This window comes from Emys orbicularis, chromosome 2 (assembly GCF_028017835.1).
Source record: "Emys orbicularis isolate rEmyOrb1 chromosome 2, rEmyOrb1.hap1, whole genome shotgun sequence".
NCBI lineage: Eukaryota > Metazoa > Chordata > Testudines > Emydidae > Emys > Emys orbicularis.
Genome location: NC_088684.1, coordinates 105,439,900 through 105,460,538, shown reverse-complemented (window position 1 = coordinate 105,460,538; position 20,639 = coordinate 105,439,900). Strand labels below are relative to the sequence as shown.

At 38.3% G+C, this 20,639-nt stretch overlaps 1 protein-coding gene across 1 annotated transcript in view; it reads right to left on the bottom strand.

Moving 5' to 3' along the window:
• The window catches only part of CTDP1 (CTD phosphatase subunit 1), a 178,368-nt gene that overhangs the window by 55,904 nt on the left and 101,825 nt on the right, over positions 1–20,639 (bottom strand). The window contains exon 11 of the mRNA XM_065398609.1: positions 8,805–8,983. Coding sequence (XP_065254681.1) covers positions 8,805–8,983 — 179 coding nt within the window. The remainder of the gene's footprint in view (positions 1–8,804; positions 8,984–20,639) is intronic.

Below are 20,639 nucleotides of genomic sequence, written 5' to 3'. Positions count from 1 at the left end.
AGCAGTAAAATAGTTAATGTTGACATATAAATCATCATTAGGCATCTAAGTTAATACTCCACAGAGGTGAATAAGGCAGTACATACCTTCGTAGCTACTGTAACAGGCTTTCCACAGACTGAGGCATCAGTTTACACTCATTTAGAGATTAATCGCAGTTTTAATTGCACTGTTAAACAATAGGATACCAATATTCAATATTTTTGGATGTTTTTCTACATTTTCAAATATATGAATTTCAATTAGAACACACAATAAAAGTGTACAGTACTCACTTTATATTTTAATACAAATATTTATACTGTAAAAATGATAAAAGAAATAGTATTTTTTAATTCACCTCATACAAATACTGTAGTGCACTCCTCTGGAATGGTGGTTGAAGCATGAAGGGACATACGAATCTTTAGAGCATCTGGGCATATAAATATCTTGCGATGCCGGCTATAACAATGCTGTGCGAACGCCTGTTTTCACTTTCAGGTAACATTGTAAACAAGAAGCAGGCAGCATTATCTCCTACAAATGTAAAGAAACTTGTTTGTCTGAGCGATTGGCTGAACAAGAAGTAGGACTGAGTGGACTTGTAGGCTTTAAAGTTTTACATTGTTTTATTTTTGAATGCAGTTTTTTTGTACAGAATTCTACATTCGTAAGTTCAACTTTCATAATAAAGAGACTGCACTACAGTACATATATTAGGTGAATTGAAAAATATTTCTTTTGTTTATCTTTTTTTACAGTGCAAATATTTGTAATAAAAATATTAAGTGAGCAGTGTACACTTTGTATTCTGTGTTGTAATTGAAATCAATATATTGGAAAATGTAGAAAACATGCAAAAATATTTAAATGATATTCTATTATTTAACACAGCGATTAATCGGGTGATTAATCGTGATCAATTTTTTTTTTAATCACTTGACAGCCCTACTAGAGAGAGAAACCTCTGAAATGAAAGCTGAGATTTAGAGAACAAGGCTGTGTTTAAAAAAGCACATGGCTTGCCAACCTGGCCCAATTTAAGCCCAGCTGATGCCCAAGTACAGTTAACCCTACATTATATGGTGCAATATATGCTATGGTGATGGCAACTTATGCTTTGGATGGATGGATGCATGGAAGAGATTTAATGGATATTTTGCACACTAGGTAAGATTATATACATGTACAGAAGACATTTAATCAGTTACTGTTTAAGACATTAAATAAATCAAGGAAGTCTGTCTGAAGCTATGTCTGCACTGCAAAAATGTGTGGGTTTTTATATCAAGGTATGTATTCCTGATGTAAAATCCTAATGGAGACAAAGCAATGTAATGTTTTCTTTGATATAGCTAACTGAAGTAAACCCCTGGTGCAGGGTGTGGAGTTTACTTCAACTAGCTACCTGTGGACAATGCTACTTGTGCGTTGTCTCCACTAGAATTTTACACTGAGATAACTATCTTCAGATGTGGCAGAATTCGATATTATAAAAAAAATTAATTTAATATCTGTTTATTTTTAAGCATGCTCTATCAATTTAAATTTTCACAGTTGTGCAAAATTAGGGATTTTATTTTGTTCAATTTTTATTCATGTAAATTTTCATGATTAGGGGAAATTAAGGAGGGGATTAGATAATTATTTAATGACACTAGATGTTGAGATTCAATAAGCTAAAGCTTTATAACTGTTATAACCATTAACACACCAATTGTCAACATCACATATCATATGCAAAGTAAATATCCTTAACTAAGTTCTCAACCAGCATTTTTCTTACTTTGTCAAGCTGTACATTTCAATTATTGAAATTTTCTCTTGTCAATGTGTGTGTGCGTGTGTAACTGATGTTTACCAACATTTACTGATAAAAATGTAATCCTTCCAAGCCTAGATATCTTGATGTAAAAAACACACCTTTCACCTTTTATCTTTCTTTGCAGTAAAGACAAAGTCTTATTCTCCTATTTGCCGTAATTGAGTCTAGACCACATATTGGCAGAACCACTTCCTTTTTCTGTTTCAAAAACTCCTCCAATTTCCACATAAAACAGTTAATGAATAGAAAACTAAGAAAAGTCCAGACCACATAGCTCAATTACAGAATGGTCCAAAACAAAAACAAAAATCTAACAAAAAACTGTAGTGTTAGACTCCAAATTAGGGCAGGATTCTGTGAAACGGAAAAAACAGAAGAATGACTTATAGTCACTAAATTTTAGCAGTAATTTTGATACTTTCAAAATCTACTGATGTGTAACACAACCTCAATTCAATAAACGTTCTGTCCTTGCAGAGATCCCACAGCATACAAATTTAAAATGTGTACAGGGTATGAGATCTGTAAAATCAAAATATATTGCTGTTTCCACCCCCCACTTGTTACTGTAGACAAGTGTGTTACAGAAATTGCTTGCACTTGAAAAATAAAGCAAAATATTATTAACTTAAAATGTAAATGAGGCTCAAATATATCAAAATATTTCTTGTTGATACAAGGATATACTATGCAACTGGAGCTGACTAGTCACCCGCTTCTCCTACAGAAGAAAATGCTCATGATTAAATGTATATGAGTCTCTTTAAAAGCTTTTTCATACTAGATGACATTAATCATTACCTACACTTACTGAAACCGCGGTTGGATTTTGATAATTTATAACTACTTATTCAAGAATTATGGCAACAAACTTAATGCATGACATGTTTTTATTACATTAACAAGTACACTTTCGTTATCTCTCAGTTAGTAGAAACAGTTACTGGACACATCTGGGGCACAATCCAGCTTCCACCAAAGTAAATCACAAAACTCCCATCTACTTAAAAGAGGTGCTTGATCAGATCTGTCTCCAACTTCTCTTTTAAAAATTAGACAGAAAGAAGAATGCAAGCTACAGAGTGCAACAAACATTTATGTACAAAATTCAGTTCAGTTTAGATTGTCTAGCTTTTTAAGGATGATACACATTTGCTGTTTCAACTTATTTGTAATTTCTCATGCAAGTCATAACATGTCATGGAACAAATGCAGAATGGTATTATAATGAACAAGTCTTTTCAATGATTGATTTATATTTTATCTTTTATATAGCATGGAATACAGTCACGTTTCAGCGTATGCAAGCAGGTGATTGTACTTCCAAGTATAAAAAAGCTGGGAGAAAAAGGCCTGCGTTTTATCAAGTTGCAGAAGGAGCTATGATTTTTAAAGGATTCTGTAGCATGTAGCACTGGCTGCACCAATGTACCGTCAGCAAGCCATAATAGAACAGAATGCAAAAAAGTGCTCCTTTTCTATTCTGAAAAGTGACAGTCATTACCATTTCTGAAAGCCATTATTTTTCACAGAGGTGTGCCACCACTTATTAGAATTTTAGAAATGGTTCTAGGGTAGCTACCAGAGGATGTCCTGAATTTTTCAATTAATGTTCGTATTTCAGCACAATATAATAAACCAAACAATTTTACGTTTAAAAGCAAACAGTTAAAGAGGTGTATATGTCATTGTTCTTTATAACTGTATTAGATTCTTTAGCTAGAAAAACCAATATCCAGTCTGACAACTCAGGTCAACATTTCAACATGGCATTCTACAGATTTCAACCCTCACAGCATTGAACTGTTACACAAGAGTGCATGCTTTGTAATGCACAGTAACTAAGTATGGTGGGTCACAGTGCCAGTAACTGAAGCATTGTTGCTATTTCTCCATATATTCTTGGAAAGTATGTACAGTATTTTATTTTATGTATATTATACTTCAGACCATAACGATGGTACAGCTACCAATGCTACAGTTTTTGTGTGTGCCCCAAATACTACACATGCCCATGTGCAATACTGCAATTTCAGCACCCATGGTATCATGATACAATATATGTTAGTTTTGGTCTGAAGTCCAGTGACAATCTCTTTCCTAAAGTGGACTGATGTCCATTTTTAAGCTAACATCTCTAAAGCTCATCTTTCAGGTTTTTATGGTCAACGTGTGGTCCAGAGCTCTATAATATTCTGTGACCATCCTCGTTTTCTAAAGCACTGCGACCTGCAGAGACTACAGGTCCCAGTATGCAATAATACTCCATAAGTAACCAGATCTACAGACTCCTTCCACATTAAAGATAAGGGCAGTACTAATCAGCTCCACAATACTTCATGTAAATATAATCTTCAGGCATCTGGCAAGTTGCTGATGTAGCCCACAGGTGAATGAACTTTGAGAACACGTTATAGACATTTACTATATTACCTGCTGGCTGAAAAAAAAAATATATCAATGCACTGGTTTATATCCATTAGGAAATTTCTATTTGGTCCTGTCAAACGATTACAGCTATACATTACTGAAATAATATTTTGAAATTAAATCAATTATTTATGCCATAAAGTAATTTAAACTTCAACCATATTGCTATAGATAATGCAGATATCTGTATTAAGCAGTCATTTTACTGTTTTTTAGTTGTAACAGGAAATTATGACCGCTGATTTACTCTAAAATATTTACAGTGGAACACAATATCTATTTTATCATAACTGATAAAAAACTAATATATTCAGGCAATTATCATATCTACGTTTTCCAATTTTAATTAAAAAACAAAATTGCTAGTTCTATTCCCAGGCTGAGTCATTCTTGCTAATTGGAAAAATTTTATACACAATCTTGAATTTTGTTAATTAGTGGTACTAAGTTTGTCTATGCCATAATCTTTATCTTTGTGGGACTTGCATGTGTCTGGGCAGTGCTTCAGTGATCAGCGGTAAAGCCCTCTACTGTTGCAATTGGTCTGCAGTAACTAAGACAGTTAACTAATATCTTCACCTATAATTAAGATTTACAGATGGAAGTCTATCAAATTAAATGTCCTCTCCAAGAACACCTGGACTAGTAAAAATTAGTTCAGCAACAGAATCAGTGCATCATGATATGTTTTCCAGTAGCCTATTTATTAGCCTTTGACCATGAACGTTTCACAATGTTTGGGTTAGCGATTTTCCCTTGTGGGGAGAGAAGTTACTTCACAGCCCTTACAAAAACGTTCACAGACAACCCTACACCTATTCTAGTTTCTAGGTCATATCTGCTTCTGCAGTGAAGGGAGTACCTAAGTAATAAAAACAATAGTGGCCAGGTTTATCTATAATCCTTTACTGCAGAAAACCCAAGTCAATTACAGATTTACTTGTTCTCCACCTCTTTCTGCAAGAAACACAAACAAAGGATCACTTAAAACAACTCCATTTCTCTACAACTCTGGTTATTTTACCACTCTTTTTCAGAACCTGTGATCGCTGGTGAAACATTGAATATTGTTAGAACAAATTAATGAAACATGCCATTTAACTTTTCAAGTGACTCAAGGTGGGATTTTCAAAAATGCTCAGCACTGACCTAACTCTCTGCTCTCACTAAAGTCAAAGTGGAGTTTTAACACAGACTTTGATGAGAACACAGCCTATGAGGAACACTTTTGAAAATCCTATCCTTAGTTGTCAAAGTACAGTGACTAATTTTGGGGGTTTGTTAGAGGAGTGGGTGGATGAGATTCTGTGGCCTGCGTTGTACAGGAGGTTAGACTAGATGATCATAATGGTCCCTTCTGACCTTAAAGTCTATGAGTCTATTAAAAAAAAAATTTAACTCTGTTTCAGATAGGGATGTAAATATTGTTTTAAAAGTTAACCGGTTAAATGATTAAAATTATATTGTTTAACAGAGGTCACTCTGGCTGGTCTGCCGCGGCCCGGCGTCAGGGCTGCTCCGGCCAGCCCGGTGCGGCTGCTGTGGCCTGTGTGCAGGGGGTTAACTGTTAAGGTCGGTTAACGGTAAGCCTAATGCTTACCGGTTAACTGGTTAACCATTTAACCTTTTACATCCCTAGTTTCAGACCCATTTTGCCTAACACTATTTTCCTTTTTCCAGCTGTAACACTGAGCCAGCACAGGTTAAACAATTAGCAAGCTGTGTAACCTGGAAGCAACCCTTAAGGATGTATCAAAAGAGTATTACCATGGTAAACAGGGCCATTCCTTCTAGATAGTTATCAAATCTATGTTAAGTAGATTAGAATCTTTAACATGTCTGCCTGTATTGTTAGAGAATCAAAGGGTGGATGCTAAGTGTATTTGTATTTACCTATATCATGTTAGAAGTAGCTTGTAGATGCTAATTCCATTTCATGTCTTAATGGCATTATATTATGCATGCAGATGGTTCAGTTAACTTTAAGATCAAAGATGTGAGATACTGTAGGAACTAATAATTTTATTTACATGGTCTTCAGCTTATCTGTGCTATAATGAAATACCTTGATAGTTTGAATGGCTAATTGCTTACATGAATGAATGCAGCTAGTTACCTGTGTATGCATAGAAAATAGAAGATGAACTTCAAAGCAACAATATACACTACCTATTCTTCATCTGAGGAAGGGCTGGTCTGCTGTCAAGAGGCTTATCAGCTTGCTAGAAGACTATAAAGAAGCAGCCCTAGGGCTGATCCTTTTCATCTCAGGTCTTCTTAAACTTTGAGAAGGAAGGTCTAAGCCACAAGACTGAGGTCTCCAGGTTTACTCTGGATTTACACTGGAATTCTCATGAAAGAATCTGAACAAACTCTACACCTAGACTGCCTATTGGACTATAACCTTTTAAAATGATTCCAGAAAGACTTTTACAAATCAGCAGCCTCACCAACTCTGCTATGAGACTGACCTAAGGCCTTTACACATATCTGTATGTATCTTATCTTTTTAACCACAGCAACTCTCTTCTTTCTTTTTTTATTATTAAAACCTTTAGTTTTAGTTACTAAAGGACTGGTATCAGTGTGATTATTGGGTAAGATCTGAGATTCATATTGACCTGAGGATCAGTGTCAGGTCCTTTGGGACTGGTGGACGTAACATATGGTGAATCTGGTTTTCAGTAACTACTCACCATATTAGACTTGGCTGCCTAGGTGTGATCAAGGACTGGGATGCTTAAAAGGGACTGTATTTTTGCGTCTTGGTAACCAGTGTGGTATTACAGAAGCTGTTTAGTTACTGGCTTGGTGAATCTAATTATAGAATAAACCACCAATTTTAGGGATTGTCCGCCCTATTCCTTGCAGTCTGCCCAAGTAAGCATTTTCAGTGTAGCCCTTCCAGGTCCCGGTCACACCAACTTACTTGATGAATTTAAGTGATCATATATACAAGATTAAGTGCAAGAACCAGGATAGCAAATCCTATATAGGTTTTCTATATAGCTTCTCAACAGTGACTAACCCACAGCACCCTGGCTGTCCCAGCGGTGGCGCTCCTCATAAGCATCAACCATGTCATACCATATGGTGGTTTCCTGATATACAGTCTTGTGCCACTAAAATACCAGTGAATTCACTTATGCCTAATTCACATATGACTGTAGGACACAACGTACAGAAGCCCACCGCTACCATTTAAACCCCAGACTGAGATGCTTCAGTCAATTACAGTAAACTCACTCTGTATAGAAAGATTTCTGAGTTATGATAAAAAATAATTTTTTTAACAGGTGATTTAGACAATCAAAAGTTGATAGCTTTAAAATTTACATTTCTCTTCCATTACAGATAAATGTATTTGCCTCTCATAAGACAGCTACAGACTTAAGTTATTGAACTGGGATTTAAGAAATCTAAGTTCTTATAAATGTAATCATCTAAATGGAGCCCCAAAGGAAAGCAGAGGGAAGGCATAATGAGCATCCTCACGTCACATTTGATTCTTTACCATTTGGTGGTAGATGGATACTGAACCTATCAGTTGGAATTTTAAGACAATAAAGGGTTTCATCTTGAAAGTAATACTTTATTTGTTTCTATATAGCTGCAGACTTGGAAAAAATAAGTTTTAGTGGGCTTCAAATGTAAGGCTATTCAACCTTGTTAGCATTCCTTTATTGTGCTTATGATTCAATGCTAACTCTGGTTTTAATATAAAATTGGTTGATAGTTATACTTTCAGTGTTCCCTCTAATTTTTTCCATTCATGTGTGGAATGAATTTTGTTATGTGCACCATATCGTGGTAATGTGCGGATGTACGCCACCAGTAGAAATCAAAAACCTAGATATGATATATATATTTTAAAAAGTTACCATAGGGATAATTACTCCAGCCAGGACAGGTTAAGCATTTTAGAACTCATTATTTAAAAAGTTAAATTTAAGTGAGAGAGAGAAATAAAAATTATGAAACTAATAGACGAGTCAAAAAACTAAAATAACACACTTTGAAAGTAGTATCAAGTAGTAACAACAACAATAATACAAGTATGTATTGGGAGGTGACAGAGAGAGAGACAGACAGACTTGCCCCTTTAAGTACGCTGCCCTTTTAAGTAGATAAGCTCGTTCAGACAGCAGCAGCTGCCAGCGAGCTCCCTCCGTCCTGAGCCCTGTGGTGTTCCCCCCAGCTCTGTGGAGATGGGGTACAGAGGCGGGTGGATGGGGACATCAGCACCACCTCTCCCTCTCTGCACAGCAAGCAGGAGGCTCCTGGGAGCAGCTCCAAAGCAGAGGGCAGGAGCAGCATGGCAGTGAGGGGAGGGACACCTGAAGTGCACAGCACTTGATAGCCTCCTGGGCAGCCACCCAGCTTAGAGGGAACTTCAGTCACAATGGCTGGGGAGGAACTTGTGTTTATTTCTTATGAACATTTTCTGTAGAAGACTCCAACTCTTTGTTTTTAAGAAGACTGTATATAAAGCATAAGTGAATCCCATTTTAAATATTTTGTTGAATTTCTGATATAAAAAACATTCTTACATTTGAAGAACTCATACCTGGGTACACTGCCTGTTAAGCTCCTTTCACTTGATGATGAGGATGATGATCCAGGCCTCTCTTCTATTTTCATTCCTAGCGATTCTGTTGCACTACTCTGTGGTTTCTCTCCCTCCTCTTCCGTCTTCTTTTTCTCACTGTCACTATCATCACTGCCTTCTCCTAAGATGTCATCAACCTGCCAATTGGTCAAGAGTCAGTGTGAGTTATTAATTATATCACTCTCTCACACAGTTACTAGACTTGTAACTTGTAATTATCCATTTTAAAATGTCTTATAAACTGCTTTCTTGCTCTTTTTGCTTAAAAAATATGAAGTTCAGTGTCTGTTTCCACAATAATATTGACAACATTTTTATGTGGATTAAACTAAGCTTATATTCATGCAAGTATGATACATACTAAGCTACAGAAACCACCACCACCAATACAATTCCATTTTAATGACTTTTAAAATAATGTATAGGAATACTATAGAAACAGCCATGAAGCCATATTATTGGTAAGGGCAAACTCTTTAGAAAGTAAAGGGACAAACTTTGCACCACAACAATGTACAGCTGGTCATTTGTTCAAAAACATATATTGAAATATGTCTTCGGTTAATAAGAATTTTTATTTTTTCAGGCACTCCTATTTAAAAACTTAATTTTAGCAAAACGTTTTTTCCAAATGATGCTGTATGACAGGAACTGAAGATACAGAAGACACTGTTATAATCAGATTCTGTCTACTTGCTTGCCATTTAAGAAGGCAAGTCTATCAAAACATTTATACATTTAATTAAATGCAGTTTGTCTTTTGCTTCTAAGAAGTTAGCATGGATTTTATGCTAGTCTAAAATACCGTTATTCATTCTAGGTTTGCAGCTGCAGAAATAAACATTAAAACAAAACAAACCCATGTGCTGTGTTGAGATGCCTCAAGAGGTTCCATACTTTTAAACATAAGCATTTGAACTACAGGTGGGGAAGGAGTAAGAAGGTGTAGGTGGTGTTGCCACACACTAACTTCTCAATGTGAATGGTAGTGGGCAATAAGAAGGGAAGCAGGACTGTTGGGTTCTTTGGGACAAGTGACTGCAACTATGCTGAACCTTAAATTTTCTTCAAAAAGCAACATGTCCTGGCAGCAGTGAAAAAGGAAGTGGGTTAAGACCCCAGATCCCCCAGCCTATCAATGGCCTAACCATTTTCATTGCTCAAATCCATAGCATGCTAATATTTTTAGGCCTACCAGGGTGGTCTTATTCCTGTGACTGACCCAGGCCACAACCTGCTGCAGAGCTACTGTAGGAGGCAAATGCCAGGCCTCAAAGAAATGCCTGGATCTTTCTAATCCCCCTTCCCTGGTTAAGACAGGGTGATGGCAAATTCAAAGGAAAAGGGGAATACCCTAACTCCTGTGGGGTTAGGATAACCAACACTCCTGTAATGTTTTGGTGACCAGCGAGAGGTCTCACTGCCTCCCTATAACCCCGGGTGCCTTTCACACTCTCCTGCTGTCTCTCTCAACATAAACACCAACAGACAAGCATGTGGTTCCTTGAGTGTCTCTGTGCTGTGCAGTCCTGTTCAGCAGTCTGACCCCAGAAGCCTGCCTGCAACATCTCAGGACCAGCCTCATCTCCACCAGCAAGTTACTACTTGCAAGGTGACCCCAACACAGCCCCAATCTCAAATTTCCCCAAAAATGTCTGCCCTGAAGTGTCCCACTCCCTCCTGGAACACTCAGGGAAGTAAAGTGGTTCATTGGTCCTTTAAAGAGACAAAAGCACAGCTTATTACTTTAATGAGAGTTAATCACTTAAATTCAAAACACAGCAGTGGGTTGGTTTAGATTAAAAGTAAAACAAGTTTATTAACAGAAGAGAAAGGATTATGTGATACCAAGTAAGAGAAATAAAGGTAGAGACAGTTATAAGCAAATAAAAGTGAAAAAACATCTAAAAGCCTGAAACTTAATCTAGCAAAATACAGTCTTCGTTCAAGATGGTGTCTCTCACCCTCGTCTTTTTTCCAGCTTTTTACTGGCTGGCCTGACCAGGACCCATCACATAGATGAAATTGCTTGGTTTCTTTGTCTCCTGAAGGTGAAGGATAACTTAGGGGGTGGTTTCCCCTCTCTTTATAGATCTCTTTGAAATGTATTTTTCTGAAGGATACCACCAGATAAAGTTCCCTAATGCATGTTGAGTAAATGATCCATAAGGTTTGGAGGATAAGGCTCCATACTGGTTCCTCCCCCGCTGGTGGCTGCTACTATGGAAATTATCTATTCCTGCTATAGCCTCTAATATAAATGAATAACCCATGGAATTTGGCCACAACTAGTTTGAGGTCGTGGCCACTTTCCTTTGTTTGTCAAAAACCTGTTTATCAATGCCCCTTTACACGCATGCCTGGTTTAAATACCTTTTAGTCATGGACTTTAAAGCCTAGTATCAATGAGTATCCATAATTTCACATACAGCATTGTTACATATATTGTACAATGATATTATGACCCTTGTGTTAATTTTCAAATGGTATCTCACTAGGCATGTTTTGTACGAATATCATTGCAGTAATGTGTAGGGTGTGAATACTGGGGTAACTAGGGTCATAACCCCCTCCCTGAAATAGTTTGTCTCCACTGTGGGAGAGTATCACCCATGCTGCCACAAGCAGCTGCCAAAGTAGCAATAATATAAACTGAAGACAAATAAATTATACCATGTGCCCACATGCACATCACTGCTTTAAGGTCTGAAAATATGCACGTAAGACAAACTGCACAATTGCTCCCAAGTTGCAATATGCCTGTTCTCAAAGGCTATGAATGCCCCCACCTCCTTACCCTGACAAAAATGCCTTTGTACATGCAGAGTGACAAAATATGTATACCTCATGAATCCCAAAGAGGAAGGCCAGGGATTTTGCAGCAGTGGACGGTGGATCAAAAGAGGGCCACTTGATGTTGATGCTTGAAAGAAATGCTGGGAATTAACTAGTTAGAGCCTCAAAGAGCAGTCTAGGTCATTTTTGTTCTCCAATCATACTAATTTTAGCCCCAAAATCAATTTAATGTCTTTCAAATGAGGTTGCTTCTGCCACATTGCATTCTAACTCATAGCTCTTTGGCATTTTTACAAAAACAACAGAAAAGGGAATCAAAATTTCTGAAGTCTGAAAATGCTGACATGCAAGATAAAAAACACCCACTGACTCTTGGATCTGGTGTACTTTTAAAAATAGTTTTTATGCCTGACCATTTGGAAAAATACCACATACACGCATTTTCCCCAATTATGCCATTTAAAGATTTTTTTTTAAAAAATAAGGGAGATTACAGTACAGTCTATTCTAGGTCACATGGATAACACTCATTTTTATGTGGAGCTCTATGAGAAATTTAGGACAGGAGTAACCATGATACAAAACAGCATATTACTAATGTAAATCAGCTCAGTTATATTCAATCCCTCTGATTTGGGCCATACATGCTAACCACAACTGAATGTGGTGACTCTTTGCATAGGCAGCAGGGGGGGAAAAAAAAGGGGGACAGGACTCCTTCAAGCTCCCTACTGCATTTGGGTTACAAAGGAGGGGAAAAGGGAATGGAGTTACCTGAGTGGACAGTAAATAGCTGGACCAGAGAGGGACAGTGACCCATCATGTGCACTGGGGGAAGAGGAAGGTATTTATACCCCTGCTATCCAGAAGAAACTCACTCTCTCTATGATCAGTAGCACCCACCCTCCCATCCATAGATCAGAACAGAATCAGGTTTTTATTATCTACTATGGGCATATGCTAGTCACTTTTTTTTTTGGGTGGGGAGCATGCCAAATTGGCTGAGGTGGGGTGGGGTTGTTTGCCTTCCCCACAGCAAGTTGGGGAGGTAAAGAGGTTAGATCAAGATGTCACAACTCAGTAGGTGGCAGGTGTCCCCTGTGCAGGTACATGTTCACAGAGAGGATACAGTTCTCTTGACAAACGGGTGTTGGAAGTGGATTTACAGGATGGCATCCCATAAGGAAGATGGAAAAAGGGGGGCTGGAGCTCCTAATATCCAGTACAGCATGGAGACACACATCCCTTCTAATCTCGCTTAACCCTCATATGATGGGAGGCCGGCAGGTTGCAGCAATGGTCTGGGTCAGGGGCGTGCACAGGAATAAAAATTTGGCCGCTTTTGGAGGGGCACTTTGTGTCCCACACAGCCGGAGGACCTGGTTCTCCCCAGATAGCCCCAGGGCCAGTGGAGCTGGCTCTCCCCCTTCCCCCCACAGTCAGAGGAGCTCACTCTCTCCTGGCAGCTGGAGGAGCTGGATCCAGGGCTAGAGGAGCTGTCATCTCCTGCCCTCTCCCAGAGGAGCTCACTCTCCCAGCCCCGGAGGAGTTCTGTGCCCCTGCTGACTGGGGGTGGGCTGTACCCCTGCTTGCTCACCTTGCACATGCTCCTGGTCTGGATGGGACCAGGATGGGAAGGGTAAGAGCTGATGGCAGCTCTCCCACATAGGTGAAAACAATTGAGGAAAGAATGACAACCTGCACTCTACAATTTATTGTTGGTATTCCCAGATATGTTGAGTGACTAAAGTTGCAGCCTAATTAAACGACATCCATTGCCTCTTGTCTTTCATCCTTTGTGGCCAGGACAAGGAATCTCCCTACAGGATAATTTCTCTTGCAAGTCCCAAACAGGAGGTGTGAAATCTTAAGACCAAATGCTACCAGATGATACACTGCACGGAGCGCGCTTCCTGTTTTATTTTGCTTATTTTAAGTATGGCTGGTGTCACTTCAGAAGTGTGTGTCAGTGGGAAGATAAAGCCATTGTGATCTTTCTAAAGTAATTTTAATAGTAATGGATATATTATAAATACCTAAATGAAATAGCTAGAAGAAAAAACAGGCTGCAGTTCTTGAAAATATATAGACTCAGGTAGTAACACACTTTTCCTTCTGAGATCTCTGACCAGATGTGTGAGGCAGAGGAGAGGATGAAGACTGTAGCTGGGAGTAATGAGCAGAATATCATGCAGTGAAACCAGCATGCTTACCTCCCACTCCTCTCCTGCAGAACCAGAGAAGTGCCTGCCTCCGTTTCAGAGGAAGCAAAAAAGGACAAGTTTCTCTCTCTCTCTCTCTCTCTCTCTCTCACACACACACACACACACACACTCCCCCCCCACCCCCTGGCCCACTTTTCAGAGGAGAGAAATCTATTGAAGAGGCCAGGTTAGAAGGAAGAAGGGAGAGGAAAAGAGAAGGGTCTTGAGAGACTCAGGACCCTGTTTGATTGCCCCTTCTGGCAGGTTGTACAGATAGGACAGGGAGGATGAATGTAGAAGCAGATCACAGGGTTCACGCAGATTTGTAAGAGGGACCTCTGTGGAGCAGTTTCACTGACCTCTTTAGGAGCCCTCCCTCCCCCACACCATCTGTGGTCTTCAGAGGGAAAGGAAGTGCTTCTTCCCAGTGCCCTGCCTAAAAGATGAGTATTGGAGGACCCAGATGCTCCATGCTTCCCCACATTACAAATACCAGACAGCCACTGGTGTTTCAGAGAGCAGCTGCATATGCTACTTTCTGCTGCTGCTTCTCCCCAGCTTATGTTGCCAGGAACAGAAGGAGTCTCAGCAGGCGCAAGAGAAGAGGAATAGTGACAGCCTCACAACAATCTAAAAGTAAAGAGACCACACCTATTTTTGGAATTAGTAAAATCATTTAAAATGCGTGACAAATGATGCCAGCTACCATTCAACTTTAAACATGTGCGATAAGGCTACTGCATTCATTGTATAATGTAATAGAACAGGATAGTAGCCCACATTATCCTATCCTTTTGTAGAGCGACTTTTACACGAAGTGAAATTTTACAGGTTAACTCGGGTACATTGATTAACCCTGTTTCGTACAGACCCTTTTATTGACACTTATACTGTAATATCTTTGCATTGAAAGATTTTGTTTACCAAGGCCCATCTCATCTTGCTAACAAAACCTGTAAAAGAGCCATAATGCATATTTTCAGCACCTAAACGAGACCTCACACACCAGTAATGTCTTTATTACAACATTAGGCAGAAACTGTGTTATGTAGGAATTGACATGTCAGATCAGACCATTGGCCACCTAGTCCAGCATGCTGTCTTCTAACATTGGAAAGTACCACATGAAAAGATGTGGATTAAGGGTATAGAAGAAGAAAAGATTGGAATAGAGAGCAAACAAATCAGATGGGATGTTAGATGGGGTGGGATCTGAGTTACTACACAGAATTATTTCCTGGGTGCTGGCTGGTGAGTCTTGCCCACATGCTCAGGGTTTAACTGATTGCCATATATGGGGTCGGGAAGGAATTTTCCTCCAGGGCAGATTGGCAGAGGCCCTGGGGGTTTTTCGCTTTCCTCTGCAGCGTGGAGCATGGGTCACTTGCTGGAGGATTCTCTGCGCCTTGAAGTCTTTTAAACCATGATTTGAGGACTTTAATAGCTCAGACATAGGCTAGGGGTTTGTTACAGGAGTGGGTGGGTGATATTCTGTGGCCTACGTTGTGCAGGAGGTCAGACTAGATCATCATAATGGTCCCTTCTGACCTTAAAGTCTATGAGTCTATGAGAAAGGACAAGATGAAAAGTAGACAAAATAATAAATGGCATACATAAGGGAAATCAGGACTTTCTATTCTCCTTGTCTCACAACACAAAAACAACGGCACATTCAACAGAACTGAAAGATAGCAAATTCAAAACTGATAAAAGGAAATGCGATTTCCCACAATGCATAATTACACTATGGAACTCATTGCCACAGGATGTCACTGAGGCCAAAAACTTAGAAAGATTCAAAAAGAGATTATGCATTTATGTGGATAACCAGGATATCCAGTTAGAATAGTAAATATGAAGAAAAGAGCTCTGGAAAGGTTCATTTAAAAAAGCCTCAATTATGTACCTCTACTAGCTTAGTAAGATTAAAAAAACACATTAAACGAATATGACTAGTTAGGAATATTACAAGAGCCATCCACTTCCCTCTTGTTTAAAGTGAAACTGACCATTAGCTTGGCTAAGGGATAAACTATCTGACAATATATCATTGCATAAATAGGGAGAGAGAGTGTATTTTAACATCTTCCTCAGAAATAGCCAGCATTGGCCATTGGTCTGACTGATAAAGATAGTTCTGTTTTAATACAGTGATTCTTATGTTCATGATACAGCAAACAAGGAACTAATGAGATGAATATCTCAGAAAATTGATTTTATTAATGTTTTCCTAACAAAACTGCCTCAGTGGATTCTTTCAAAACCAAAAGAGCTAATGTACCATGACAATCTAAAGAAAGATACCTAATAGACAGAAGTCTGGTACAGTACTAAATATACATTACATATCTGAATGAGGTATTAGAATTTAAATTTTCTTATGACAAACAGAGGGCACATGGTACAAAACTAACTCACTCGCTTTGCAAAATTATGTATAATATTTTATGTCCTCCCTGAACGCTTAAGTTTAGTTTTCAGATAAAAACCTTTTATCTGAAAGCAATACAACTACAAACTACAGAATTGATTACTACAGCAGTTAAAATTTTGCAAGGCTACAGAGAAACATATCACTGCTCCGATGGCTATGGAGATGTATTTTATAAACGCTAAGTGATATGGTTAATGAGGTGAAGTTATTGTATACTGTGTTATAGGACTTTCCTGTATGAATATATTGATCTAGCTTAATAGGGGGCTGTGAGAAAAGTAGGAAAACATCACAAGAGCTACAGGTAAGCAGCCTCCCAGAAAACATTGGGGGCTACAGGCAGAAGTGACACAGTTGTTCTGCAATGCTGGGAACCAACAGACCAGTTAAAAAGCCACTGTCAGGAAGTGAAGTGGGTGTCAATTTTCAGGAGCCATCCAGGGAACAGGCTGATACAGAGAGTCTCTCTGTGCAGAAGTCTAAAGAAGTTGGGGCCTTCCCCGAATCCGGGGACTAGTAAGCCTTAGGGAAGGCAGGCATCTGTCTAGACTTGTTTATTGCTTTAGGATCTGTTCTCTCTGAAATGCTTTTGTTCTAAATAAATAATACTTGGCTTTAAGAAGGCTGTTTGGTTACTGGATATCATTGATATTACTCCTGGTGGGCACAGAACTTCAGAGTCTTAGCTTAGGTCTGATTTGCTGAAATAATCACTGTTAGTACCGGGGACTACTGACCAGAGGCTGGTCAGAGTAGGAGAATTGTGTTTCCACTCCAAGAAAAAGGTGAAGGCTTGAGGCCTGAGACCTAATGGGGATGCTCTTAATGAAACCAGGAGGACCAGAGGTGCAGTTAGCTTAACAACTGCTATAGGTTTTCATAGCAATTACCTTCCTTAGCTTTAGAAAAATACTTATTTAGTTCACAAGAACTAAAGGGATACTTACTATCATTTAAGTATGCTCCAAGTTGATGAAATGCTGGGTGCAGCTAGTTTTAAAATAAACAAAGGAGGACCACCAACTACCGTATCTTGTTTTAGCCAAGGCTAAGAAAGGGGTGACACTCAAACAGTCCAAAACCTTTTTTTGCTAAGATAATAACGGTCAGTGTGACATAACTTATTTGTTGCACTGTATAAAAGAGGCAGACTTGCTAGGAGTATTTATAAGATCCTATCTGATCATGCAGGAGCAAGTCAGGATGAGTGTGTTGTATCTCTTGGACAGAGTATCTCCATTTGAGAGTATTTTGATCAAATGCTTATGAATTCTTTTTACTATATGGATTTATTGTTTATTACTTAGGTTTTTAGACATGTTTAGAGCAATTATATAAATATCATTTGGACTTTGGATTTAATAAAGGAATTTGTGGTTAAATTAATGTCTGGCAGTACCTTGTATTCACATAAATTAATAATTCCAACTGCAGCAAATTTACAGGATTTTTTTGGGGGGGGATATCTTTACAGCACATATAGGCTCATCGTGTTGCTTTGCATCTTCTGGAAAGCAATGACTTGATATTCACTGAAGTTCTAGCAACATAAATATAAATCACTTGATTTAAGAAACAGATACTGTATAATCAGACTTTGAAATAAAGGTTTAAAAGTCATTCGCTGCTCCTACTATTTAATGAAAAAAAGTGCTTAAAAATTCAGTTTGTACAGAACTGAGAAATGAGGTAGAATCATAGGGCAAATATAGCAGAGAACAGTTTGCTTTGATACTTCATTTCTCTCACATGGCAGCTATTAATACACAAAACTTTAACTGAATGCATGACCTCTCTTAATATGGGTAGCATTTCCCTATTAATTCTTTCCTGAGATTACAGAAATCTCTTGCATTGGTTTCACAGGAAAGCCTAGTCTGTTCATCTCTCCTCAAAAATGATATAGTGGAACTGGGAAAAATTCAGAGAAGGGCAATGATGATTAAGGGTAAGGAACAGCTTCCATACGAGGAGAGACCAAAAAGATCAGGGCTGTTCAGATTAGAAGAGACACAGTGAAGGGGTGATATTATAGAAGTCTATGAAAATCATGAGTGGTGTGGAAAAAGTGGAGAGAGAAAGTGTTATTTCCCACAATACAAAAACCAGAGGTCAAGCAATGAAATGAATAATTATTGCAAACAAGAGGTAATACTTTTTCACACAATGCACGATTAACCTGTGTAACTCATTCCTGGAGGATGTTCTGAAGGCCAAAAGTATAATTGGGTTAAAAAAAGAACTAGGTAAGTTCATGGAGTACAGGTTCATCACTGGCTATTAGCCAAAATGATCTGGCTAAACCTCTGACTGCCAGAAGACAGGAGGGGAAGACGGGGGTTGTTCTCTCAAAAAATTGCCTTCTTCTGTACACTCTCCCTGAAGCTCTGGTAGTGACCACTACTAGAGACAGAATACTGGGCCAGATATTGGGCTGACCTAGCATGGTAGTTCTTATGTACTACAAAACTGATGTATTTCTGCAGCTGACCTGCTGCTGAATGCAAGTGCAGCCAAGGACAAACTGCATTTCAGCATAAAGCCTATTAAGTTTTAACCACACTTTGTGACAAGGTGCTGAATGAGGTTTATCTTTGGCTATACGTGCGGTTAAACCATGTTTAACACTCATTCATCTGTATCTGTTGATGGCAATGGGCTATTTTTTTTTTTTTTTTGCAGTACAGAAAAGCCCAGTGTATCAACTCCAACATGATGCATGAACAATATCAAATGCCTGTAAGACTCCTTAGAAACTGAATATTGCAGTACAGAGAACACAGACATAAAATTGCATAGCTATGTATACCATAATGTACACCAGACTTTTTTGCAGTATGCCTAAGTATATCGAGAACATCCCTGAATAAGTGTCCTACTCAAGTTGGTGGTAAGAATCAAGTGCTATCCAGCAATGAGGTTAACTTTTAGATTTAAAAAAAAAACTTTACAAAAATCTCTAATTTTTTCCCCTTTGCTAACTCAACTACATTTTGAGGATGATCCATTGTTTAATAAACATTACATGCTCTATTGCAGGACCAACAGCTGTTAGAGAAAGCAAGAAAAAAATACCTACCCCAAAAGTGCATTTTGGGACTTGATTACTTTCTAAATTGTAGGATAAAGTGCCCAAGTTTGTAAATATATTATGTACATTTCATAAAACTGCTCTAAGAATGTCTAAGTCTATACACCATAGACATAGAACTGAGAAGTAAGGCATCTTATGTACTTATCTTGCTCCAATCACCACAGTATCTGATCACTCCACAATCCTGAATGTATTTATCCTCACAATACCCTGTGAGGTAAGGAAGTCCAATTATCCCTATTTTACACATGGGCAACTAAGGCACAGAGACACTAGGTGACTTGCCCAAGGTCACACAGGAAACAGGGAACAGAAGCTGGGTCTTCTGGACAATTCTTCCTTTCATACCAAGCCTGTGCTTCACTTCTTCTAAAGCACACTTATTCTTTTAAGCTGTATAATTATTTTACCCAAGAAAGCTGTAAAATAAGTTCCATATACCCATCTTTATAGATAAGTTGAGAGAACTGGCTACTAATCTGCACATTGGTTTGTCTAAATCATCATGCTCAAAACTGTATACTCTTGTAAAAATATATAGCTATGATTTTTGTTGTTTCTCCTTAATGCCATTAATAAAAATAGGTCAGTCATACAGCACATCTATTTTATTCCTGGTAAAAATAATCAGGAAAATTAGTGAGTGGTACCAAAACAAAGGGGGGGAGGGGGGAGTTTACACTGTATTTGCAGGCAGAATTCTGCAAGTGTAAAAATCTACTAAAAACCCAACAACTATATTTAGTGCACAAGTTAAGATGATGTTTAAAGCCAAATATGTTTAGCTTTGATGATGATTAAAATCAACTGCAGTTATTCACACTGGAAAAAAAATTGAAAATAGAATCCTTGGGAATTTGTGATGAGGTTTCAGAAACTACCAATTAGTTTCAAAGCAAGATGAGCAAATTGAGCTAGAATTGATCTTTTTTAATGAATTGCTACTCCAGGAGAATGGAAACCGAGTTGGATGACTAGCCTCAGTACCAAAGTGTCAGACTAGTACTTACAGAAGAATCTGTTTTATAGACCACTGAATGTATAAGCTCAATTAAAACCAATGGGTGGCATTCTTGAAGTTAATAGATAAAGAGCCATTGCAGGCTTTAATTCTACTGTTAGTCAATGTCTCTCTCCTCCTCCACGATCCATTTAAGGAATATATAAAAGAAAAGAAATTACAAATGTGAGAATGAAGGCAGAAAACAGCATTACAAGTAAGTGACAGATACAAGTTATTATAGTGATGTTTTGAAAATGTCACT